This window comes from Dermacentor andersoni, chromosome 2 (assembly GCF_023375885.2).
Source record: "Dermacentor andersoni chromosome 2, qqDerAnde1_hic_scaffold, whole genome shotgun sequence".
In the NCBI taxonomy this organism is placed as follows: Eukaryota; Metazoa; Arthropoda; class Arachnida; order Ixodida; family Ixodidae; genus Dermacentor; species Dermacentor andersoni.
In genome coordinates, this window is record NC_092815.1 from 2,546,523 (window position 1) to 2,573,923 (window position 27,401).

At 44.5% G+C, this 27,401-nt stretch overlaps 1 protein-coding gene across 5 annotated transcripts in view; it reads right to left on the reverse strand.

The window, feature by feature from the left end:
- Positions 1-27,401, reverse strand: part of LOC126543059 (parathyroid hormone/parathyroid hormone-related peptide receptor-like) — a 1,023,923-nt gene that overhangs the window by 546,489 nt on the left and 450,033 nt on the right. For 4 of the 5 annotated variants that reach the window (XM_050190210.3, XM_050190212.3, XM_055077604.2 and 1 more), the window contains exon 2: positions 3,263-3,365. In XM_050190210.3, coding sequence (XP_050046167.1) covers positions 3,263-3,365 — 103 coding nt within the window. Of the gene's footprint in view, positions 1-3,262; positions 3,366-22,619; positions 22,704-27,401 lie in introns of those variants that run through there. The other variant, XM_050190211.2, reaches the window with a different exon arrangement.

The window sequence follows — 27,401 nt, forward strand, 5'->3', positions numbered from 1 at the left end:
CTGAATTTCCTACAGTTGTAAACTCGTTCTCCAAACCTCTTTTACCAACCGACACCACCTGCGTTTCGCGTGAATCGCCTAGAGTGATGCCAACTATAACTGACCTCGCTAGCACGTCCAAATAAAATGTTAGAACTGATGTGGAAATGGCGAATGTGGCTCAGAAGCACAGGGCTTCTCATTTCTCGCCAACCAAACGTGACCTTTTTCAAACAAAAGCAAGAAAGGGTCCCCGAGCATGAAACAGATTGATTTATTGAAAGAGGCTGCTGCCTCTTCTGTCTTGGGAGTAATCATGGCTGAGTTAAAAGTTGTCCAGTGGAATTGTCGCTCTGTATTGCCTTCTTTAATTGATCTTCAACGCCTTGTTTGTGTCTATGACCCATAGTTCTTTTAGAAGAATCTTGGCTGACACCTCTCAAATCATATTCTTGTAATAATTTTCGCGTCTTCAGGGTAGACCAAATTGATGGCCATGGTGGAGGTTTATTTGCTATAGTGTCCTCAAAAAATTTTCACAGGCCTGTTATACATCAAGAATTCAGGAATCCAGAATGTGAACCGTTGGCTATTGATTTATTTCATCCCAGATGTGCTCCTTCACCATAGTAAACATTTACTTTTCGACGGGTATCTGTAGAAAAGACTACTTTGATGGTTTATTGAATACATCGGACAGAGTTGTCCTTGCAGGGCACGTTATTTCACGTCATATCATATGGGGTTACCGCTCAGATACCAGTGGCGATCTCCTGTTGTCATGGTTATCATGAAAAAAGTTCGCTGCGGTAGTAGACGGACTGTAACATTTATGCGCTGAGACTCAAGGTCCGTGATTGATCTAACTCTGGCAGCTGCTGGAGTCAGCGTGACATCATGGACATTTCTGGATAGTGGGACTTCGAGTGATCATTTCCCTATTCTTTTGTCTATCATGTGTTCCCCACAGAGCGTCTCTGATAAAACGTTGAAATTTGTCAACAACGGTACATATAAAAAGACTGTGAAATTTGCTATTAACTCATTAACCTTGCCTGATAAGGCAGAGCGCGCGGAGCAGCTTCAAAAATGCCTGATTGACGCAACAGAACTGTCCACATTCACTATAGGAGTTTCTACTAGAAACAAAAAAGGTTCCCCGTGGTGGACTGAAAAATATGAAAGGACATAATGTCTCATAAAATCTGCGTGGAAGAGCCTTCTTCATAACGACAGCCCCCTAAAATTGAATAACTGCAAATTGTGTGTGGCCTCCTTTAAGCGAACAACAGCGAAAGCTAAGGATAATTATAACGCCAATGCAAACACTTACTTATCTGACCCAAACTACAGGAAAACGCTACACAGATTCATGGAGCACAACAAGAAACCTTCGGTCAGCCATATTTTGAACAACGTTATATTTGAACTAAATTGTGGAAGCAAAGACTAATCTTGATTGCATAGCACGTAGCCTTGCATTGAAATGCCAGGCGCAGTGCCAAAATGTATTCAGAATGCCGACACAGTGCAATCACTTTGAAGAAATCAACTCGCCGGAACTTCTTTCTGTCGTAGTTTGTATGAGATTAGAAGCTCCGGGTTATGGTGGTAAATCATTTCGCATGCTCAAATTCTTGCCAAATAACTTTGGTTTAGAGTTGCTAAATATTGTGAACATTTCCCTTGAAAAAACATGGCTACTTGACGAGTGGAAGATGAGTGAAACACCGGAAAAAGGCTTCATTTGGACAACATTAGGCTAATCGCTGTAACTTCTAATATAGTAAATTAATTAAAAGAGTTGTCTATAATGATCGATTAGAGCACATTTCTAAAATTAATGCATTAAGCACCGCGCAGATTGGATTTCCCAGCGGTTGTTTTATTTGGCCCGCTTACATCGTTTAGAAAGCTAGATACCGTTAGCTAAAAGAAACTTGGCAGTTTCGGCCCTTGTACCAGATAGGTGCGTCAGCGAACCCTCAGTGCATCTTTTCAAGAAAAAGCTTGATTTTTGGGGGTAGATAAGGGCTTGACGAGGGAGTGTGCCATGGTCATGCGGTTGTGTTCTGGTTAGGGCATGCGCATGGTTTGAAGCGGCAGCATTGTGTGATTTCAATAAACCAGTTGTTAGTCTGCGCTCGTCCTGTCTTCTTCTACCTCGGTGTCTTGTCCCTAGGGCAGTTTAAGCTCACAAAAATATGTCTTACCAACTAGCCTGCCAGCACACTCTCCTTTAGTTCGTAGCACTAGATGTTGCAAAAGCTTGCGACCGCTTAGAGTATAGCATTCTACTGAACAAATTTGCTGCCTTAAATCCTCCATAGTATATCATCGTTTGGATCAAGAATTTCTTGCACGGAAGAAGATTTTTCTGCACAGATGGCAAGCACCATTCTAAGTGGTTCTCCCAGACCAAAGTTGTACCTCGGGTTTCATGTGCTTTCCCCACTATTCATTAATATACTACTACATGATATTCCAACAATGCACGATGTCACGGTGTATGTGTATGCGGGTGACATTGCATTCTTTGCTTGCGCTAAAGATATTCACATGCTCTACCAAAAGTTGCAAGCGTATTTAAATCTTCTTGTGGTCTGGATGGATAATTTTCACATGGTCCTTAACATTAATAAAACTGCCCTTCTTGCATTCCCTACGCATCAATTGGTTCCCTTTTCCCTTGTGTATCAGAATCAACTGATTCCGCAGGTAGACACTATAAGGTACCTGGGAGTCATTTACGATCCTGACCTAGATTGGTGTCCTCATATAAAAAAACGTTGTGAGAAAAGGTGAAATCACTGTTGGTCGGTTGACAAGAAAATGCAAGAGAAAGTTTGGTATACGTAGGGATACTATACATCTATAGCGCTTACGTATGACCCGTTCTGGAATTTGGTTGTGCACTGATATCTGGCTCGCCAAATTATAAGTTACAACCTTTATTTTGTTTTGGTTTTTTGTGGTACATGTAATCCAATTTGGAAATGTAGCCTATCCAGTTAAAAAAATAGATTATGCTACGTTGGGCACAGTGACAAAAGTCTGTAAATATCGGCAATTCTTACTGTGTACCAGAATTTCTTAGAGCATGGATTATTTAGGCCAGCGGTATTTTCACCTATCCCTACTTATGAAAAAATTCCCAAGAGGTAAAATGCCGAATTATAGACATAATTACCTTTCATTATTGTTGGGAACTTGTTAAAAGTAGATTAGGCTTTAGATTAACATTACGAATGCGACCAAATATTTACAATAAATCAAGACTCACCACCCGAGTCGAAGACGGCGCTGCTGTCGTTAGCCTCGCAGTCTTTCCTGGCAGAATCGAGTAGGCTCATTTGCATCGCGGTGCCTGGGTCAGTCAGGATATTCTGCATGGCGAAAAATAACAGCCACAGTGTGTTTACCAAAATGCACCGTAGCATTTCTCAGTTTAAGTGCCACAGCAGAAAAGCTGCACTCAACTTCTAAAGATATTTAAACAATGCACACCGCGCCAATCGCTGTGCTAACTGAAGCAACGTGAAGTATATTAGGAATGTTTTTTATCCACTATGGTATTCCCCAACCAGAAGATATTACTCCAGGCCTTGGACTTCCAAAGATAGTTACAGCGTGAAACATGCATTTCCCCATTTTCGCCATTGCTAAATTTTCGCAAATTTGGTAACTATAGCCAATAAAAAAGTCCGAAAGCCCGACATTTCCTAAATGATATACACTGCGTATATGTTATGGCACAAGCGACAACGCACGCCATGGAAAGAGATGATGTAGAGACAGTTTTACTGAGCCTTTCGTGCGAAGGTACATAATTAAAGAATGTCTTCCAAATTACTTGTGTTAATATTTTAAAATATTGTAAGAAAGAGAACGGACTTGCGCACAGAGTCAGCAGCATCGGCAGCATCAAGCGCGCAGCAGAAGCTCGAGCTCGGGAACTGCTCGGCGCATCCTAGAAAGGGCGGTCGCTACGAACCCCAATAAATCTCCTTTATAATCTGCCTTTTCTACGAAGGACAGAAAAAGGTAACGCTGCTTGCCGTTGTTTCGAACAAGTCAGCGTGTTGCATTTTGCCTGATTAGGTAATTACATGCGAAAATTAAACAACTACAGAACGATATTCAGAGTGAAAGCGTAAATTAGTGTTTTAGAGAATCCTAAAAACTCGGAGCCCTTCCACCCTGTAAGGAGCGAAGTCCAGCGAAGATAGCGCTATGGTTGGTTTTGCTATGTTTGGGCTTTCATACGTTGAGGATTTCCTATGTTGAATTTGACTATCATGAGTTAGGGTATTGGGCGAAGGAAGACACATTTACTCGAAGACCTTGGTTGTCGTCATTTATTTGCGGACTGTTGTAATCACTGCCTTCTGTGCACTGTGGCACACGGCAAGTGGTTGCGCTTTCACTGTGTTAACATTCTTCCCGAAGGTTAGGTCGATGCGGGATTGGTGACGAGTAGTGGGTACGGTGGCATCTGCTAAGCACGAGGTCGCGGGATCGAATATAGGCCACGGCAGCCGCACTTCGATGGTGGCGAAATGCGAGAACCCCAGTGGATTTAGATTTAGCTGCACGTTAATGAACCCCTGGCGGTCCAAATTTCCGGAGCCCCCACTACGGCGTGCCCCATAATGAAATAGTGGTTTTGGTACGTTAAACGCCATAGTTTAACCTTTCTAAAGCGAAGGTTCCTATGCCTCTTCCTTCGACTTTCCCACTGCTGCTGCTGCTGCCGCCTCTGCTGTCAGGTACACCGCGCCGGGGGTGGGGGTCGTAGCGTGTGTATACATGACAGGAGCGAGTCAGTGAGGAAAGGCGACGCTAGAAACTCGCTTTCACCCCACAGCGTCGAATGTGCACCATACCCTCTGGAGCTCCCTGGCCGTCGCCACATCTGTAATTATCCGTGACTCCCCTGAGAAGCATTGCAGAAACTGCAGCGCTACCCTCTTTACTAAGGTGTAAGCCCGGAGGGTGCGTAGTTAGAACTATAAGGAGGAGGGAGGAGAAGAGACAGTTCCCATACAAGGGAGTAGGGGGAAATGGTGTGAGAAGGCAAGCAAACCCTACTACTATACGACGGCGGTAGCAGTGAAACTGGATAAGCTTAAGTTCAAGGTAGGGTACGGTACGTTGCTGCTATTTCTGAAAAATAAACACCATGCAAATATTCCAACCGGACAAACTACGCAGGGCGTGCAAAAGCAGAGCCTCATTAAATAAAGCGCACCGAAAGGTCCAGGCGACATTACCGAAGCGGTCGAACGTCGAATCAACACTTCCTTGCCCATCACGTTAGCTTTGCAACTATGGCATTGCTAGTGGCCGTGGATTTGATCCCCACCGCGGGAGCCGCATTTCGGCGAGGGCGAAATAGAAAACGCACCTGTACTTATATTTTGAGATACGTTAAAGAACATCACGGTGTCAAAATTATACCGGAGTTCGCCACTACGGCGTGCCTCACATTCCGATTCTGGTGTTGGCACGTACAGCCCCATAATCGAATTGAAATTTAATACTTCTGCCACAATGCGAAGTGCCATGTGAGGCAATGACTATGATCAACCCTCTCAGAGGTTATGAAATTTGGCGCACAACAACGCCTCAAGAAAACACCTCTCCCTGTGTGTTCTGTGTACTGCGCAGACAAGCAGCAGTGGTGCCGGCAAGGCAACGTTCAACATCAACTCACCACTCTCGTGGTAGACTAAACGTTGAAGAAATTAAGCTTTAGCAGTCAACATCACGGCTCATTATCGTTAATGAAAGCATCGAGCACGGCATGCTTCGCTTACATGGATGGGCTGTGTTTTCGCGACTTAGTTCGCGTTGATGCGAGCGGCTGCACGGTCAATTCGCTCGCTGCGGCTGCCGCGTTTCCACAATGCAGCGTTTTGACAGCGAGTTTCTGGGGTTGTCAAGTGAGATGTGTTCATATTTGATTGTGGGCGCTTGACACCATGCTTGTTTATTCAGTTAGTATGCCAATGTTTATAATTTTATACGGCCGATAAAACTAATATCCTTGCATCTTATAGCCAGCTGTCCACTAATTTGCTATCGCAATCGATGCTTCGGCTTTCGCGCGAAACTGCGACTTCTTTAACCATGCACCACCCAGTGACCGAAGCTGGCGGCAAAGCTGTTAGGTGCAGTCATACATACACTGATGCACAGACACCAAAAGACGCTGCAAACTGGGTGAAGTTGGCAAAAAAATGATTCGCCATCCCGGTCCTGCCTAAGTCGATGTCCAGCGAAGCTGTTAAAAGCCACTGCTACAACTGCTGAAGGGGGTATGCAATGCTTTATTGCTGAATTTCTCATGCGGCGCATTATTCAGTCACAGGAGGATATGGACGGGCCGACTTGCCCAGTGCTAGAATTCCACGGCAGCACGACCAGCGGCAGCACGCCGCCGCTGGTTCCATCGCCATTTATTTTTTTTTACAGCGAAGCTATATATGGCTAGCCGATTCGTCCGTCCGTCCGTCTCTCGCCTGTACGCCGAAAATTTCTCCGGCGCAACCCCGGGTGCAAGCGCGAAAAAAGAAGTAAGGGAGGCGCGCGATTGGTTGCACTAGTAGTGACGTCTTTGCTCTCCGTCGCAGCAGAGCGGGCGCACAGCAGTTTCTCTCCAGCTCCGAACTCGGTAGGTCATGCGTTCTCCTTAGGAGCAGGCAGCTTTCGATCAGCAACGCTGCGAACAAAACCGGGAACGATCTCGACTACACCATGCCGATGCTGCAGTCGCACACAAGAGCACGCTCGTGCAGCCGAGCGCAAGCAGCAAATGCGTACCGAGCATTTGGCAGCCTACCAAGCCTTCGTTTAATTAACCGTCGGGATTAACTCATTGATAAACACCGCAACCGCACGTTTCAGCTTCGCTGGTTAACCATCTGTACGGAGTGCTTGGGCGCTGATTTTCCTTTGCCCCCTCATCAACAATTTTGCCGACCTATTACTCCTATATATGCCATATTTAGGAACATTTTTGTATGCCTCAGAAAAAACGGTGGACTTTCATATCACACCACTGCCTGCGTATGATATAAGTACTGCTAAATAAATGTAGTGTGGTTCGCCTAATAATTTGCCTGCTATTTTGAATTATATACCAGTAAACGAGCTGACAGAATGGTAAAATTATTTAATTAGCATCTAGAATCCCTACAAACAAGACGGTACCGCGAAAGGCTAAAATATTCTACATGATATACAATGATAACCTTGGAATCGACAAAAGCATGAACTTGAAACCCCTTACGCAGCGTCCCACTCGTTCCTTCCATTGAAAAAAAGTTAGCGAAACTTATTGCAGAACCAACACCTGCATGAATTATTTCTTCCCCCGTACCATCCGTGATTGGAATCGTTTGCACAGACAAGTAATCGAGAGCTCTCCTGTTGCCGCTTTCACTGCCGCACTTCAAAATGTGAAATGAGAGTGTCGTATCACTAATGGTCTAGCAACGTTTCAAGAAAGCGTCGCACTTATATCCTGCTTTTTTCTTTATTTGTATGTTTTCACAGTTGTGTTTCTTTTTATATTGTGCATCGCATTGACATGCATAACGCATCGAACCAAATACCTTTTTTTGTGTGTGTTTTCTTCACATTGCCAATATTGAGCAGCGCACTTGCTAATGTGTCTTGATGTGTGTTCATATATCTACCATTGCAATATGATGTGTGTTCACATGTATATCATTTTACCATTTGAAATTATATAATTCAGTGCCGTACTTGACCCACCAGTCGCTTTTCTCCAGTTCCATTTGTTTGTATGTGTGCCCTTTTGGTTGTTCAGGTACATTTGTACCAAAGTTTAACCCACTCCTGCTTAAGGCCTGGAATTCAGGCTAGCAGTACCTAATAAATAAATAAATAAATAAATAAATAAATAAATAAATAAATAAATAAATAGAAGCGAGCAGGACTTCTGGCATGAGCAGTATTTTTGGTAGTCGAGAGCAAACATTTTCTGTCGCCTTATCGTTCTTGTATCATTCAAGAGCAGCCTTCGAAGTGGTTTAATAAAAGAGCGCTGCAGTAGGTGTTTTCCTAGAGGCTCTCAATCATGTTGTTTATACCACCGTTTTTCTCTATTTCAGCAACTAGCACGTCTTATTCAATGAGTTACTGCATCAGCTATGTTACCGATTTGGGCGCTGCTTTCTTGAGTAGACGAGCGCGCGACTGCACCCAATTTGCACTTGAGTAATTGAACCCCAGAAGGGGCACACGCACATAGATTTGGCGATCATGGCGAAGCAATATGTGCTTCGCATTCGCCCGCCGCCAGCGAGATCAGGCATCTCTGGATTCCCACCGGATTCCTTAAAATAACGTCGCGGGAGCGCGGTATAGCGCACTCATCCTCACTGCAGAGGTTCGGGATTCCAGCCGTACTCGATCTTTCTCTGCCCCGCCTTATAATATCGTTCGGGAAACTGCGAGCCAGGAACATTCTATCTTACCGCGGTAATCCTACGCCTCACTGAATTACGCTACTCTTGATTCGTTTAGGCTGACCCTCAGAGAAGCCCATCATTGAACGTGCCGACCACGTTAATCTGCAAAGAGTGTGTCGTCGTTAACTGGTTTATTCATTTCATTTGTGTCGCTCTTTTTTTTTTATTCTCGACTGCATCGATTAATTTGATTTAGTAGAACGGCCGAAAACAGTAAGCGCTGAACGGCGTTTCCATATTCCGTCTCACAATCTACTTTAGGTGAGATGTGCGGCGGAAAACACGATGCCCTGCATAGGCGCCACATAGCTTTAAACAGAATGTGGTCTTATGTTTCGAATCAGTTTAGCATACTGAAATACCACATAAGTGCTCGCATATTCTCTAAACGTCCTAAGAACTGCTTTTAAGAAGTGCCAAATTTTTCATAAGGGCGGCGTTGGCCTGCTACGTCATCAAAATAGGCCCTCACAATTGCACCGATTGTCGACCACTAATTTTTCTTCTCTCGCAAATCAGCAGTGAAATGCCGAAGCGTTCGCAAGCCAGGCGAGTGCGTCGCTCGAGCAGCGCTCGCCGCCGGCTTTCCTCGCTCGGAACAAGAAGTGTTGGTAGCAGCGTCGTTGCTGTTGCATAAAACAAGCGGCTGGCTGATTTCTCTCACAGAAGTACCCTCCTTTTGAGCGGACTTCAATACTTCGTGGCATTCGTAGGTATTAAAAAGCGACACCAGAAAAAAAATCATTGCACTATACAAAAAGCTTAGTTCACAGAGTGCAGTTTCTTGTAAAAGAGCTGATGGACAGTCTATGACAGAGGAGGAATGTTGTTTGCAGCAAATAGGACCTATAGCCTCGCAAAAGTTGCCCGAAATTGTTCCGCCCGAGTGCCAACTATGAAACGCGGTACAGTCTGAAGCCTCTGGCGGTGAAAGATGGCTATCAAGCGATCCATAACCGAGTACTGAAATATTTACCTTTCTAAACGTCGCCACAAGTGAATACCACCTTAAAACGCTCGAATCTGGTTCAAAATAGCAGCAAGGAACAGTGGAAAATAAATCATTGTCTTTTAAACAGGTCAATGACTGCTCCACCTATCACTGGATTACGGTCATCTGAAAACGCGTATAAGAAAGCAATTCATAAGAATGCAAGTGCTTTAAACAAATCTTTCTGTGCTGTAACTCCTTTCTTGTCGCGTAACTACGAGCAAACATATAGAAAAAGCCTTCAATCACTTTACCTCTTTCCTAGAGGCCCAGATGTTAGCACAAGTTATTATCCACTTAAAGTGACAAGTGCACGACTTGACAACATTCAGCCTGCTCACCTGTGAGGCATCTATCACCTCATATCAATTCCCTTCGCTCATATAACTAACCTCATGTTTAATAACGTCAACCTACCTCCACAGTTGAAATGGGCCAAGATTATCCCAGAGTCGGATAGAGAGAAAGGCGGATAGCGCTTCCATGTCTAACTACCGTCCTAGTGTTATTCTGTCATCGTATAGCAAGAATATAAAGAAATGTATTAGAAAACGACAAACTAAATATTTAACTGGGCTTCGTATCTTACCCACTCAAAAATTTGGTTTTCGAGTACGTTTTTCGACAGATCTCTAACTACTTTCTTTTACTGACCTTATTAAGTATGCCCTAGACTCGGGATGTTTTGCCGGTTCCCTGTACATTGACCTTTCCAAGGTGTCTGATACCATATTGATTAACATATTGTTAGCTAAACTTGACTGATTTGGCGTTTTAAGTAGTGCGCATGAACTCATGAGAAGCTGTTCATCAAACAGACAGGAAACCGTTTGTGTTTCCAATGTTCTTTCAACCTTTAAATCCACTGACAAAGGCGTCCCTCAAGGTTACATACTCGCACCCCTTTTATTTCTAATTAATATTGATGAGCTACTGCAAGCTTAACAAACAGCCAACTTTTCCTAGATACAGATGACACAACTATAGTTACAAGTGACAGGTTCTCTGATAAGTTAGCTAGCAAGCTCACCAATGATCTCAAAATATTCACGACTGCTGTAAAGCTAATGGTTTAATAATTAACGCAAATTAAGCGCAGTTCGGTGTATTTGAGTCAGAGGCATATTTCATCTACTCCTGTCATTAGTATCGACTGCTACCGCTTTCTTAGTACTCCTCAACGCACATTTCTGGGAGTTGTTCGTGATGCCCAGCTCAAGTATTCCCATCACATTTCTTATATGAAACAGAGGAGAGCTCGCGGTATAAGAACATTAATTAAAGCGCGACCATACTTCGATTTACCTACCTTATTTAACACGCACTACGCTTTCATTCAGTCATACAACATACTGTATCACGTCGTGGGCAGATACGTAACCATCTCGAGTACTTCGGCTCCAACGCCTTCGAAGCCAAGCCATTCGCATCCTAACGTTTAGCCCGCCGTTCAGGAGCGCATCTTCGCTACTTCGACAACCTGGTGTATTATCAGTGTGGAATTTGTTCAAGTATCAACCAGGTATTCTTGTTTACAAGTACCTAAACGGCCCCATAACAGCGAATGTGTTGCAAAGATCACACTTGTTCAACTCAAACCCGACTACGTTCACCTCGAACAAAACTTTTTACTACCATATGCACGCATCAACTATGGCAAACACACTGCTGCTTTCGCAGATATTCAGTTTAGGAACAACCTACTATGAATTGCTAAGCAATTGTTACCTTTACGAGTGTTTAAGAATGAGCTATTTTTATTATTTGCTCCTAAACGTTCTCTAAGCAATATGCATTGCTGTATTTCTTTTTTTAACTTTTACATTATACACTGTCTTTATATTCTTCTGGCGTATATTACCCCTATGTATTTGCTGTATTTCCATTGTTGCAACTAAATACGTAAGGCAGCCTTATTACCCCCCCCCCATTTTTTCATATTTATCTTCATTCAAATTATAACAAGAGGTCCTCTTTCAGTCTTGTGCTATGGGACATCTTTATCAATAAATACACCAATGCTCGCATTTGTTTACGAGTAAATAAACGTTCATTAACAAATGAATGGAGTGCGTACTCGAGCAGAAACCATGAGTCGTTCAGGTTTACTTTTAACCATGAAAAAAGTAGTCTGCTGTAAGAGTCATTCGACGAAAATCAACCAGCGTTTTCTTGACCGTCACATATATAGTCGAGAAAAGTTCCACGTGTTTCTTTAAGTTTCAAACCCCTCATCCCCGTCTATTTACGTTCCCAAAAATTTCCTAGCATTTTGGGGACCGTGGCATTGTTCAACAGACGAATCCTCTCCAGTGAAGCTAGATTAGCTGGACTCTCTGAGGAATTATCAGGAATTGCGTGGCATATTATTGGCCTTAGTGATATCAGAACTGGTGAGGCCCATACAGTGCTGACTAACGGCCACGTCCTCGGTTACAGAGGACTTACAAATAAGAGACAATACAGAGTAGGGTTTCTAATCCATATGGACATAGCGTGCAACATTTATCAATTCGACAACATTAATTCGAGGGGTGAAGTAGTCGTAATAAAGCTGAATAGGAAAAACAGAATAAATGTAGTGCAAGCCTACGCTTCAACCTCCAGTAACGATGATGAAATAGAACACTTTTATGATGATGCTGAATTAGCGATGAGAAAAGGGTAAACTCAGTATACTTTTATCATGGGCGACTTCAATCCAATGTGGGGAAAAAACAGGCTGGTGAACAAGCAATTCGCAACTACGTCATCAATTCTAGGAACACTAGAGGAAAGATGCTGGTAGAATTCGCGGAAAGGGAGGAGCCCCGAATAATGAATACCTTCTTCAGGAAGCGTAGCAAGAGGAAGTGGACCTGGAGAAGCTCTAATGGTGAAAGAAGAAATGAAATAGATTTCATACTATCTGCCCATCCCAGCATAGTGCAGGATGTTGAAATGTTAGGTAAGGTGGTCATAGGTTAGTGAGGGCTAGGATTTCTCTCAGTATGAAGAGAGAAAGAGCAAAATTAGTCAAGAAGAAACAGGCCAACCTAGACGCACGGTGAGTAAAGGCAGACCGATTCAGGTTTGTGCTTGCAAACAAATATGCAGCTTTATAACAGATAGATGAAGATGACAGAGAGATAATGAATGAAACCGTAACTAGGCTGGCTTCAGAAGCACCAGTTGAAGTGGGAGGTAAGGCACCAAGGCAACCAATAGGCAAGCTCTCCTAAGTAACAAAGGAGCTTATAAAGAAACGACAAAGAATTTAAGTGTCCAACTCAACAGATCAGATAGAATTCGCGAAAATGTCAAAACTGATCAACAAGGAGAAAGTAAGGCATATTCGAAATTATTACATGATAAAGAATGTGGAAGAAGTAAAAATTGAACACAGCTTTAAATCAGTAAGTCAGAAAATTTGGCATACAACAAGCCAAGGTGTATGCACTGAAAGATAAGCAGGGTAATATTATCAGCACTTTAGAAGTTATTGTCAAAGCCGTGGAAAAATTTTGTACTGATCTTTACAGTACCCAGAGCAGCCATGCTACCTTCATTCGAAGTGCTAATGGACAGGATACAGAAACTCCTCCTATAACTAACGATAAAGATAGAAGGACCTTGCAAGCCACAACGCAGGGAAAAGCGGGAGTACAAGATAGAATAACAGCCGCTTTAATCAAAGGTGGACGAGATATCATGCTTGAAAAGCTTGCGGCCTTTTATGCGGCATGCCTCACGACTTCAGGTGTACCAGAGAACTGGAAGAATGCCCACATTATACTATTCGACAAAAATTGTGACGTTAAATATTTGAAAATTATTGGCCCGTTAGCTTGTTTTCAGTATTGTATAAAATATTCACCATGATAATTTCCAAGAGAATAAGGGCAACACTCAACTTCAGGCAACCAAGAGAACAGACTGGCGTCAGGAAAGTATGTTCCCACAATGAATTACATAAAATCAAACCAAATTAAACTTTATTCCAACGTTCGGGTTGCTGAGGGCCGTGGTCAGAAAGCCGCTACATTGGCTTGACTAGCACCACGACTCCGTACAAAATGGCAGGGACAGGCAAATACAGCAACGTAAGGAGGCAATAATGCAAAAAATATATAAGAAATTGCGCGTAATAAACCAAACAATAATCTCAGACATATTGTGAGTACAGATGCAAAATAAGCCTGATTACAATGCACGGTGTTAATGATAAAGGCAGTCGATGAATCCACTATGCTCCAATAAATGCAACATCAGAACTAAGAGCAGAACATATAGAACAGATACAAGATGGGAGGGACTGAATCACCTGGTATCAACGAAAAAAAGATACAGCAAGCATTAGTTCACATTCATGTCATCCATCAGGTAATCGATAAATCTCCAGAGTACAATCAACCCCTCTCTACGGCTCTCATAGATTATGAAAAGGCATTGGATTCAGTAGAGATACCAGCAGTCAAGGAGCACAGGAGGCATACGTGAATATCTTAGAAAATATCTACAAAGATTCCACAGCTATCTTCGTTCTCCACAGGAAAAGTAGCAAGCTACCTATGAAGAAAGGGCTCAGGCACACAATCTCTCCACTCTTACTCACTTCATGCTTGAAAGAAGTGTTCGAGCTATTAAACTAGGAAGGCTAGGAGTGAGGATAAATTGCGAATATCTCAATAACCTTCGGTTTGCAGATGACATTGTCCTGTTAAGCAACACTGGGAACGAATTACGACAAATGATTGAGGACCTTAACAGAGAAAGTGTAAGAGTGGGATTGAAGATTAATATCCAGAAGACAAAGATAATGCTCAATCGCCTGGTAAGGAAAAAGAGTTCAACATCCCCAGTCAGCCTCTGGAGTCTGTGAAGGACTACATTCTCTAGGTCAATTACTCACAGGGGACCCTCATAACGACAAGGAAACTTACAGAAGAATAAAAATGAGTGGGTCTGCATACGCCAGGCATTTCCAGATCCTGACTGGTAGCTTAGCACTATCATTGAAAAGAAAGGTGTACAATTAGTGCAATATACCGGTGCTGACATATGGGGCAGAAAATCGGAGGCTGACAAAGAAGCTCGAGAACAAGTTAACTACCGCGCAAAGAGCGATGGAAGGAAGAATGTTAGGCTTAACATAAAGAGACAGTGAGAGGGCGGTGTGGAGCAGAGAAGAAACGGGGATAGCCGATATTCTAATTGACATTAACAGAAAAAACGGAACTGGGCAGGTCATGTAATGCGTAGGTTAGATAACCGGTGGGCTATTAGGGTTACAGAATGGGTGACAAGAGAAGGAAAGCTCAATCGAGGACGGCAAACGACTAGTTGGGTGATGAAATTAAGGAATTTGCAGGCGCACGTTGGAATCGCTAATTGGAGAACCCAGGCAGATTCGTCATGCAGTGGGCATGAATAGACTGCTGCTGATGATGATCATTGTTCTTCCCCAGCTGAGCCACAAGGCATCAACGAAATTTTCTTTCAGAAGCACGTTGCTTGATCAATTCGTTAAAATGGTGTGCATGGTAAGACAATCAAGTGACGTGGCTGGCAAAATAACCAATATTTCAAATATTTGAATACTTAGGTGATTTTGGCACCCGCACAATCCGGTAAAGTTACAAGGTTTGAATTTTTTCCTCGGCATATCCAGAAGCCGCAAGTTAAAAATACAATCGTAGCCCGGTTCACATGGTATACCGAAAAATATTTAAAGCTTTGAAGGTTCAGCCGATCACCTAAAAAATACCTGTAAATTTATAATTTTTTTGCAATAAGCATCGTGTTCAAGGTCGCAAAATCAGCTTTGGTGGTCGGCTTAAAAAGATATTTGATATATCATTAGGTATCTCTACATGTGTGCTATGCATGTGAGAAGTGACAAAAAAGGTATTTTTTAAACCCTAAACCTTTCTTTGGAATATTCGTACTTGGATCGCTCGGACGGCATAAATGTATGAAGTCATGCCGTCCAAAATTTTAGCTCAAATAGCTTGAAATCGGCAACTGCCTCCCTTTTCGTCCTGTCGAAGGGAACTGTTGCGAAGAAAGGCTTAAGATGTATGTCGCCGACGGTCTCCCTGGAGGGGCAAAAGACATCGGGATAATTGGTTTTCAGCGACGGGTGCCTCCCACGATGATGGCGCGCTTTCAGGTGGAGTCAAGCAGGACGGTTACTGGTAGCCAGATGTACACGTGAGCCGGCTGGTTACGGGGGTCGCATGACGTCGCGATTAGAAGCTGACCTCGAGAAGGGTGAACGTCGGCGCACGTACACCTCGTGCGGCGACTACCGCTGGCTCCGGATGTGCAGGCCCACCTTTCACTGCGCGCACCGTTCGCGTTGTAGCAAGTCGAGACCATGGCACCTCTTTCTGAGCAGGCGGTTACTTGGACAGTGTACGCGAGCCTACATTGACAAGTTTCGTATGGCACCCAATTACTAAGCTGCTGCGCTATCAGTTTTCCGAAGGGTTCATGCAATTACGAGCAGTGACGGGGCGACAGAGCATAAGTGAATCACCATGCCACTTTAGTTGGCATGTGCTGCCTGTTTAATATTGTTTTATTGTGCCCGTTGTGTTGGGCTCTGTGGCTTTGCGGGGTGTGCGATTGCTATCCGTTTGTGACTCTCTCACTGGCTGCGTTTTTTGTGTGTTGTTTCTAGGGAGAAAGCCAAACATCTCTAACTGAGGTAAAGGAAGGGGGCGTAGGCAAGTCCCAGTGCTTGAATAGCAGGCGCACCACTCACAGGATGATCCTCGTACAGGAGTGGTTATTCTTGTGCACTGCCGGTGGACCATACTCAAAACTACTCGGTGGCAATTGAGGCTGTAAATGTTTTGGGGTGCGTACCGAGTGATAGAAAACGTGGCCCCGTTGCCCCGACCAAATGTTCTGGACTCAACTAGAGGTGTTATGCACCATCGGCGCTGCCTATGTGTTCGAGTTCTGCCTTACACCTCCATGTATATTTATTGTAAATAGTTCTTGTAAATACCAAGTGCCTTCAAGTTTCATATGTGTCCGCTTCCATCCATCTGACGCTACCAGCGAACCTATCGCCGTTATTATTATAACTTAAAAGTACTTCTTCTTGGGCTAGTTGGTAGCTGTTCATTATAAAATATGAAGACGCCAAAAAAACGCACACACACAAGAGAAGAGAACGGGACAGGGAGCCACTCGCAACTGTTTTATTTACAGAACGCAGACACATATATACCGTCAGTCAACACATGCGCACAGAGCAAACATTCATATGTTTTCATTTATTCATATTCGTATATGCATAGGATCCTGTGTCGCGCGTGTGTTATGTAACATTTTTCTTTGACAAGTGTTGCACCATGTTTTACCAGCTAACAAGGTTTCTAAAGTGTTTAGGTATGTAGATGATTTTTTAATTATTTTAGCTAAGGACTGGAGTCTAAGCTCCGCAGAAGTTGTGGCTAATTTAGAAGAACTTGTTGTTGGGCGAGTTGGTAGATATTATCGAACATTGTTTAACTGCGCGAAGAAACGAACCACAAAGACAGCAAGGGACAAGGACGGGCGCCGTGCGCCCTTCCTTGTCCCTTGCTGTCTTTGAGGCTAATGTTTTATCCGTTTTTAGACAATATGGAAAAGGCTTGGATTTTACACATGAACTGCCACAAGGAAACGTTTTACACCTTTTAGATCTTAGCATTGAGTTCGGTAAGGATCATGATTGTTCGTGCTATGCTCCACGTGGAAAGAAAGGGCTTCTGCCATTTGACTCAGCACATTCGAAATTAGTGAAGAGAGGAATTGCGTCACTCTGCCTTGAGTCCGCGCTCAGGAAGTCTTGTGTTCACAAGATGGCATTGAGTTTCGACAATCAATTGGCTAGGCTGGCTTCAGCTGGGTTCCCTGGTTTGCTGCTAACAGGAGTAGCCGAAAGGCTCTAACAAAAAATGAAGAGAAAGGCGACGAGAGCTGGAGCAGAGGCCCCTCGGCAAGAGGTGAGACCGGTGGCTGTGCCGTATGTGCACAAGGTGACCCACAATCTGGAGAATATAGCGAGCAGACATGGCGTCCCGCTAGTGTTTTCAGCTTTAAGAAAGCTCAGATGCATTTGCTCCCATATCGCCAAAAGAAAAGAAAAAAAACTGAAAAAGGCTGTGGAACCAAACATGGGCGACCTTTCATGAAGTGCGCCGAAGGGGTTGTCTACGAGATCCCCCTTTCGTGCGGTCGTTCCTCTATAGGTCAGACCGGGCGCTGTGTTAATGAGCGTGTCAGTGAGCATGAAAGAAATGTTGAGCAAATGAAAGAGGGGCCAAATTTGCCTAAGCACATCGCGACCTGTCCCTCACGCTCTTGTGAATCAGGTTTTTGAGATGTGCGGATCCTTGCCCGAAGTAACGACACTAGAGCAAGGGAACTGGTTGAAGCCTATTACATAGGCAAGAAAGGCAGCTTGTGCGTTAACGAAACTTCGATATCATTATATAAGGCCGAGATGAGGTTTCTAGTGCGCTGTGCGTCATGAATGTTTGATTGGATGCGCGAATTAATGTTTGCTCTGTGCGCTTGTGTTGACTGACGGTATATATGTGCCTGCGTTCTGTAAATGGAACAGTTGCGAGTGGCGCCCTGTCCCGTTCTCTTCACTTGTGTGTGTCCGTTTATTTGGCGCCTTCATCTTTTATAATGAATATCGCCGTTATCTTTGGCGGCAGTATTCCTCACTTACGGAGACAGTTTCTGGCCGTGCGTCTTGGAGCCCAAGTGGAGGAGGAATACCTGAACCATCGAGAGGGAGAAAGAACCTGCATCTTACTGTCGCACTGTATATCGCCGTGCGACGTATCTTTTTAAATGCTTTGCACGAACGATGTCATACTGCCTACTTAAGTGCAAATATTTATCTTTATAACTGCATGAAACGTACATTTCAACTCTGAATTTAACACATCGTGATACTCCATGTGCATTGGATGCATGGTTCACCTGGTGCACACCAAGCGAAAGCCTCATTGCGTTAGAGCGTGCGTCTCTTGGCAAAAAAATGTAGGTCATGACACCATTTCTCTTTCATCTGCGTTGCAGTCCGAGCCAGCTGTGTCGTCTGCAACCCAGGCTGGCAAGCTTGGGCGCACATCAAAGAGATGCCGGTGCTGACACAAAAATTCAAAAAATTATGTTTTTCGCGTTTAAAAAGGAATACCTTTTTTGTAACTCATCACACGAATAGCAGACATGTAGAGCTATCTAATGATATATCACATATATTTGTAAGCCGACTACCAAAGCTACGTCTTTGACCTTGAACAAGAAGCTTTTTGCAAGAAATTATAACATTGCAGTTATTTTTCGGGAGACCAGCTGAACGTTCAAAGTTTCAAATATATTTCGGCTATACTATGTCAACTACGCTAACGTTCTATATTATTTTATGGCTTCTGGATACCTTCCCGTTCCGAGAAAAAGGCTCAAGCTTTGCAGTTTTACTAGCTTTGCCGGGGCCAAATGCACCGAAAGTATTCAAATATTTTAAATAAAGGTTGCTTTGGCAGTCACATAACTTCATTGTCTTGCCATACACACCATTTGAACGACTGGATCATGCAGTGTGCCTTCGAAGGAAATGTTCATTGATGCCGTCTGAGGGAGGCGGGCAAGAACAATAAATTTTCGGCTAAATGCTAGAAAATTTTTGGGGAGAAGAATAAACGTGGAAAAAGAGTTTTGAACTTTAAAAAACAGATGTGAATGATTTGGACTATATCTGTGATGGTCGAAACAGCGCCAGTTGAATTGGCATGGAATGACGCGTAAGATTTAGCATCCCATCAATTGATCTGACGGATGCGAAGCTTGACTGTCTTGGGCAACAGATAGAGACTCGTTCCTCGACTAAGCATGTGTGCACTCGCGTCAGTACATATCCTCTGTGCATTTTCAAATAAATTATATGTTGATAGAGTTCCGCTCGTGTTTGTTTCCTTCCTTGTCCCGTCCTGGCGCACTTCATCCAAAAGTCCGTAAGGCAAAGTAAGTACAGTCTGCGACAAACGTTTGCAGAACACAGGACTTTCGAGAAAGCTGAATTTCTGGTGAAGCCTGTGCACACAACTGAAAGGTTTAGTCTGCTGTTGTTTTGGCGACCTATACCATGATCCACTGAATTAGAGGTGCCAGGCCCTCACACAGCAGAAATACAAATTAGTCGTGGAATCCGTGTGGCGTAAATGTTTGTGGCTCACTTGCGCATTTCTTCACCGATTTCACGTTTTAAGGCCGACGCAGTGTCGCGTCCTATATGGAACGGAGTCGCTGCGCAGCATCGCGTAGTTTGTGAGCGTGATACAACGAAACAAAATTTGAGAGGCCACAAGATGAACTGTCGCCATTGCTAAAGGTGCTTGTGCTGCTTCACACCAGACATACCGAAAGGCCCAGTAACGCGTGCGAAACATGTCACGATTTTTTCTACCGAAGCACTTCCGTTGGCAATCTCAAACTTCGTCAGTGAGTGACTTGCATATGAGCAAATTATTTGCATAATTTTTATTCATTTCATTTTTTTTATTTGGGCAACACAATTACAAGGTTTTCCCGCAAGGTAAAGCAAAAGCAGGGCGTAATCCTCCTGACTAAGGCCTTTACCTCGCTGGAGCAGCAGAAGTAGCAGTCTACTGATAAAACAAAGTACAACTAATAAGACACAAAACTTCAGAACTATTTGCAGCAAAATTTTAAACACATTGAAAAGTATCAACTGTTTGCGAAATAGCAAGTAACTAAATAAATACAGGACAGCAAAAATAAGAACATTCTGGTATTAGCAAAAGTTATACAATCAGAATATAACATTAATAACATTACTATTGACATTAAACAAATAAACGTTTTTAACATTCGTTAAACACACTGTGATCAGAAAATATTATGTTTTGTATTGCATGTTTAAATTTGTGAACTGTTCTAGAATTTATAGCTTCGTCAACAATGTTAGGGTACGTATTACATAAACTCATGGTTTCATATTCGATCGTTTGCGTGCCATATTTTTTTCCTTGGTTTCTTTATTACTATTGATGTGTGACGTAGGTTGTATCCTGTGTCTCTACTCAGGTAATGAGTTGAAAATAGTTCCCTGTTGCTGGAGATCTCTATAAATAGCCGTATGCAGATCTTTGTTTTGTATGAGTCTCTAATATTAGGAATTTTTTAGCGCATCATTACTATAGAAGATCCTATGTATTGTTTCGAGAAGTTCAGCAACCGAATTGCTCGCCTTTGCAGTACTGCCTATTTTTCTATATCTGTTTTATTACCGTTTCCCATACTAAGAGGCAGTAGCTAAAATCCGAGTGCACAAACGAAAAGTACAACTGTGTGAGAAGCCTGATAGGCACAAAGCATCGGATCCTTTATAGCAAGCCAACAGATCATGCAACCTTCCTGCGTACCTTATTTATGTGCTCTGTCCAGCTTAGGTTTTTGTGAAATGTAACACCCAGAAACGAATGGATTGAGACATGTTTAAGTTGCGATCCAGAATAAAAAAGTTTTACGTCGTAATCTGTTTGCTTATTCTTAGAATAAAAAACTGTAAATTTCGTTTTTTTTTGTGCATTTAAGTCAAGTTTATTTAGATAGAGCCACTCGCTAAGTTCTTGTAACCAATGGGTTGCGGTAACTTCTAGTTCGTGAAGGTCTGCTCCGAAAAAAAAAACATTAGTGTCATCAGCGTAAAGTATGATTTCCTCTGTCAGTGGAACGTTAGTTACGTCATTTATGTAAATAATAAATAATAACGGCCCTAACTTGCATCGTAAGAAACATTGCTTGCCACCTCGTCTGCTCTGTGCTGATTTAGAACAGGTGGCGCAGACGCTTACTATCTGCACTTTGACATATCTGACTGGCTGACCCAGCATGTAGCTTTTGCTCTGATGACTGTGCAAGTACCATGTGATGCCAACTGGAACCAATACTGTGTCTAGGTGAGTTCGCCATGACGTTGCAAGGTTAAGAGGCAAGCAATTGTTCAAAGCAACTGAAGTTTAGACTTCACGGTATATTCCATGACTACTATTTCGAGCAGCCTACAGAAAAGCGTATACGCGCAGAAAGAAGAGCAACAACGCGCTGTCTACCAACTGAAATTTTATTTGAAGTATACGTGAAGTACATATGCAACCAGGTGAAAGAAGTGAGAATAGAAACAAAGGCGAAAAAGACATGCTGGTAAACAAAGACGGTGGGCGTTAAAACAATCAAGGAACGCTCAAGAAATGCAATTTGTCTCTTCTTCGACGCTATCGAGAATTGAATAATGTATACATGCTCTCACATTGAATTATACTTGTAGAACGCCTAAGCATTTCACGCGTGCCCTCATCGCGACACTCCGTAATTGTTGACGTGCTGAGGAAAGAAGCACTCGCGATAATGAGGGATGCCTGTCAACTGAAGAAATATGTTTTCGTGCTTGCGCAAACGAGTGCCTAGGTGCAGGTAACACTCGTTCTTATATCCAACAGTGATGCCTCCGACAGTGGGAGTACGCCCACCAGACGGCAACATCATCGTGGTTCACTGCATGGCTCCGCTTTGCCACTGTGGCACTCGTGTATTTAGAGGAGAGGCAGGCCGAGTAGAGATTGCGAAGAGTGCGCCTTAGTGCTGACAAACTGGAGTGGTAAATTGACTGGGTCTAACTAACCCAGCTGAGCGATTATTTTGTCAAGTCTTGTGGCCTATGGTTGTGTGGCCCCGATGTTAGTAGAACGCGGGGAACACACCACTACACTTGAGTGCATTTGAGCAAGTGCTGGCGCAAGGAGCGAGAAGGAGCGTTGTAGGAGCGCAGTGAGTACATGCAGAGACGGGGCGCGTTCTAGATATATGCCCGTTAAATTAATAGATTGCAGGCGCACGGCCTACAAATGCACACAGAAGCGCTTGCGTTGCAGTCCTAACGAAAGCAGCTGACCGCTGCTCACTAAGGATAAGCAGGTAATCTCCTCTGGAAAGACATCTGCTGGCGGAGGAGATGCCGAAACACCCGTGCGTGCATCAGATACCCATAGCGAGGCTTCGACGGCCGGCAGCGCGCGCGGGATGAAATGGTCCATACGAACGTCTCACACAGTACTTAGACAACGTGTACACACCATTCGGAGGGACGCAGGCCGGATGTGACGCGTGGCTCGTTCGGAATCTCCACTCGCGCACACATGCGTGCAAGGCCGCGACAATGCTTCGCTCCCCGTGCTGTCGCAAAGGCCCCCTCGGCAAAAGATCGCTAGTTCCTCGACATTTGATGGCAGCGCGCTCTCTTGATGACGAGCGGAGCGCAGAAAGCGCTCGTCAAGCGCACAGCTGCGCTGGCACCGAAGGTCACGACGGCAAGTATGTTGCGGTCTTCTTGACTCTCGAGAGTGGTTTGCTTGACAGATGACTGCAGTGCGCGGAACGAAATAGCGTAAATGAACGTAAGCGCCCGTTTTCTTTTTTCGCGCAATCATAAGTGACTTGATACAGTGTTCGCGCATAGTTAGTCAGAAAATTAGAGAAAAAAAGGGTAACCGAATTTGACTTGAACACATCTTTAATATCTCATACAGAGACGTGCATTAACACAGAAACTCAGAAACAAGAAAGAAGCCCTTTAGTTCGCAACTTCTGCAAAAGCCTTCCTCAAGGATTAAAGCACAACTTCAGCTCTGTTCCATCGAGGAACGCTGCTCCCGGCATTTATTACTTTTCCCTTTGTCAAAATCTATAAACAGCAACTAGGACGTTGATTCAAAAGCACACGAATAAACTGTTGGATGTCCTAAGGAGCGCGTTTCGCGACGTCTGTGCGAAAATATGTTTATGAATATGGATAATTTTACTGCCGACGTGCCAGAGCCTTCGGTGATCGAGTGCCTCTGGCTGTGAGCCAGAATGGGTGATTAGCCACACGAAACGAGAACTAAGAGGGCAATGAAATGGAAAGTTTAACAGCATGACTTCTTCAACGAGGAGCGAGAAGTCGAAGAGCAGACGAGAGGACTAGCAGCGCCGAACTTGTGTGCGCGTTCTTCACTTGCTTTGTCCTCGTTCGGGAAGTTATATTTCGAATCTTGCAGTACGAACTAGCGCAACCTCTGACGCTGCTAACGGAGAGAAAAAGTATGTGTTCCACGGCCATGCTGAACGCAATAATGAGGTAAGATGAGGCCATGGCACGGTGCATATTGATTGAAGCGCGTTGCGAATGAAGGAATCAATTAGAAAAGAAAGTTAGGCTTACTGGAGTGGATTAAGCGATGGAGACATAGATTAGCGCTAAAAAGACACAGGGCGATAAAAAAATAACAACCCCCGACCTCCGAGTAACTTGTGCTTCTTGAACTGTCCGCGCGTAATAAAGCAATTGTTGAACATGTGTTACTCTTGTAAGCATAATGTAATGTAAGAAAACTACCTCAAGGCTTGTGGACTTGTGTGCGCAGCGGAAAAATCGGAGCTTCTCAGACTTAAAGCGAGAACCAAGGGAAGACCACCAAAAGGTGAAATCTCAGAACCAGAACTCTGTCTTAAGGGACTGCAAATCCCCAAAGTATGGTCGCTCAGAATCCTCGGCCTACGTGTACACAAAGACGGATCGGGCGCCGCCCTCTACCCAAACTGCAAGAAAGCCTCACGCACGCAACACATTTTCTACGATGGGTAGCAAACGGAAGCTACTGCTTGAAAGAACACGATGCAGTCAGAATCATCCAAGGCCTCATCATCAGCATAACCACCTATGGCACCCCTTACGTAGTCATAAAGAATGCAGAAATAAAACTGAACACCCTCATCGAGAAGGCCTTCAAGATTGCCATGGGGATCTCGAAACGCTCATCCACACAACTACTCCGCTTAGGTCTCCACAACACCTGAGAGGAGCTAGTCGAATCACGCAAATTTTGCCAACTCGCGAGCGTCTCAAACTTACGGAAACAGGAAGGGCAACACTCAATAGATCAGGAAATACTGAAGCTATGCCAGTATACGACGATAAAAGGATAATCCCAGATACAATTCCACAGTACATCTATGTAGCCCCCGTTCGAATAAATATGCATCCAACCCACCATGAATGCAGAAGACAGAATAGAGACTCTCCAAAATACCTATCGCCGAAATCCGGATACATGATACATCGATGCAGAGAAATATACAGGAACTCCGGCCTATGCGATCAGCGTCATTGACAGCAAGAGTGAAGAGAGAACGGCAGCTATCATCTCAACAAGAGAAATAAATACGACATAAGAAACAGCAATAGCCCTGGCCATCTTATCCTGTGGGGAGAGAGCAAAAATACAGATTCACAAGCAGCTTGCCGGAATTTTCGGAAAGGGAGAATCTCCAGGCAAGCCCTCCAAATCCTCACAGAAACTACGAAGACCCTACCGCAAATATAAACCGTTTGGACTCCGCTGCGCGAGACCCCGCTGGCCAATGAGGCAGCCGACGCCTCCGCCCGAGCTTACGTTCACCTGGCTTTCTCACAGGACGCGCCAAGGAGAACGTATGAACTCGAGAAAAAATGCAGCGATATTCTGCAACACTAAAGGCTAGATAGAAAAACTTACCCACCACCTCACCCCAGTCTAACTAGGGAACAGGCAGTAACCCTCAGGAAATTGCAAACCAACAGCTACGCCCACGGTATTTCACCGACTCTGTATTCATACTTCTGCACGTACTGTGGTGTCCCAACACCCTATGCGATATGGTATGGGGACGTATCAGAAAACATGTAACCGCAGACACCCAGACGCTAACGGAAGAGCAGCGGGAGGCCAAGTTATCAGACCCGGACCTGAAGAGACAGCGCAGCCTCATCGTACAGGCACGCGAGATGGCATGGCCCACAGATAACTGGAATAAGCAGGCCGCCCACCTAGGGCACTGTCTCCGCTTGCTGTAAGTGGTGGTGGTGGTAAAAACTTGAATTCGTCTACAGAAAATGATTTAAGAGATTACATGTGGGAAGTCATGATGGCTTCGTGAGGTGGCCGTCAGACCGTGTCTTACGGCGACTTCTACAGCCCAGGTCACGGCCCGCAGTTGAACCGCGGGTTCCGAGCTGGTCACCGTAGCCCCCCACTGCTCTCGGTTGGATAGCTACCATTCGGCTCTAGATTTGAGCTCAAGGCATTCGTGAAAGATGTGTGCTAAATCGGTTTTGTCGCCCTCACATAGCGTACATTCGGGGGAGTGTATCCCAGGTTAGACTATGGATAGTTCGTAAGGGTTGGGGAAAGTGTGTGTTTGGAGTTTCCTTCACGCCTCCTGCTGGTTTTCGGTTAAGAACTTGTCAAGGGTGGGGGGGGGCTATTCGAGTCTTTCGTTTTTACAGTATTGCGTAATTTCGTGGTAGATTATCACGCGCTCTTTTGCTCGTCGCAGGATCGGTTGGCTCACTGCCGGGTTGACGAGTCCTCGGGCGCAATTGTGAGCCGCTTCGTTCCCGGGATCGGACGAGTGCTCAGGGATCCAGATGATTTTGATCTGGCGGGGCGTGAAATGTGTTTTCTCTAGAATTTGTAGCGCCGGCTCGCGGGTTCTGCCTTTGGCAAAATTACGCACTGCCGTCTTCGAGTTGCAGAAAATTATTTTGGCTGCGGTATTTGTGATAGCTATTACTATCGCGGCTTCTTCCGCTGCTTTCGCGTGCCTTCCAAAAATGGTGACCGCGGTGATTGGCTTGAGCTCGTTTCCTACTACCCCTGCGGAGAAAACATCACGTTCACCGAGTTCGGCTACGTATACGTAGACCGCCTCCTCGTGGTTTGCGTAGTGTTTCTGGAGTGCCTTGGCCCGGGCTTTTCTCCGTTTGGTGTGATACTCCGGGTGCATGTTCTTTGGGATGGTGTCGACCCTGATGCGACTGAAGATGTCTCTGGGTAGAGGCCCGACGTTTGTTTGAGTGCTCTCGTACTGGATGTTTAATTTCCTTAGGATGCGTCTTCCCGCAGGTGTCTTGGTTAATCTTTCTTGGGCTGTTCTGTGTGATTCAACTATTTCGTCGAGCGTGCTGTGGGCGCCTATTTTCAGGAGTTTCTCGGCGGATGTGTATCTCGGCAGGTGGAGCACCGCCTTGTAGTTTTTTCTTATGAGGCAGTTTACCTTTTTCTTCTCCGCTTAATACAGGTTGAGATATGGGAGGAAGTACACGAAACGGCTGAGCACGAAAGCCTGGATTAGACGCCTAAGATCCGCTTCCTTCATCCCAAAATGTTTGTTGGCGATGCGTCGGATCAAACCGTTGGTTCGGTTCACGCGTGCCGTAAGTTAGTTGATAATCACTGTGTTTTTGCCGTTGCTTTGTAGGTGCATACCTAGTATCAGAATCGTTTGGACCTCGAGAACTAGGGTGTCGTCCCCGTATATTTCTATCGGGACGGAGATTATTGAATGGCCTCGTGGATTTGTTCTCATGAAGAGACGTTCCGATTTTTGCGGGGAGCACAATAATCCTATCTTTCTGGCGTGTTCTGAGACCACGTCTGCTCCAGTTTGCAGTAGGTACTCATTCTCTCCGTCAGTCCCTTCGGTTACCCAGAGTGTAATGTCGTCTGCGTATAGGGAATACGATAGGTTTGGTATTCCTTCAATCAGCTGTGCCATGGGTACGAGCGTGACATCGAAAAAGAGGGGTGAGAGTACCGATCCTTGCGGCGTTCCTCTGCTTCCCAGTGTGAAGGAGTCGGATGTGAGTGACCCGAAGCGTATTTTCGCCGTCCTAGCGGAGAGGAAGGCTTTAACGTAGGTGTGGGTTCGCTCACCTACTCCAAGATTTGAAAGGGCTTCCGTGATAGCCTCGTGCTTGACTTTATCAAATGCTCTGGTTATATCTAGAGCTAGGATTGCTTTGGTTCGTTTGCTGTGCATAGGGTTGATGAATTTTT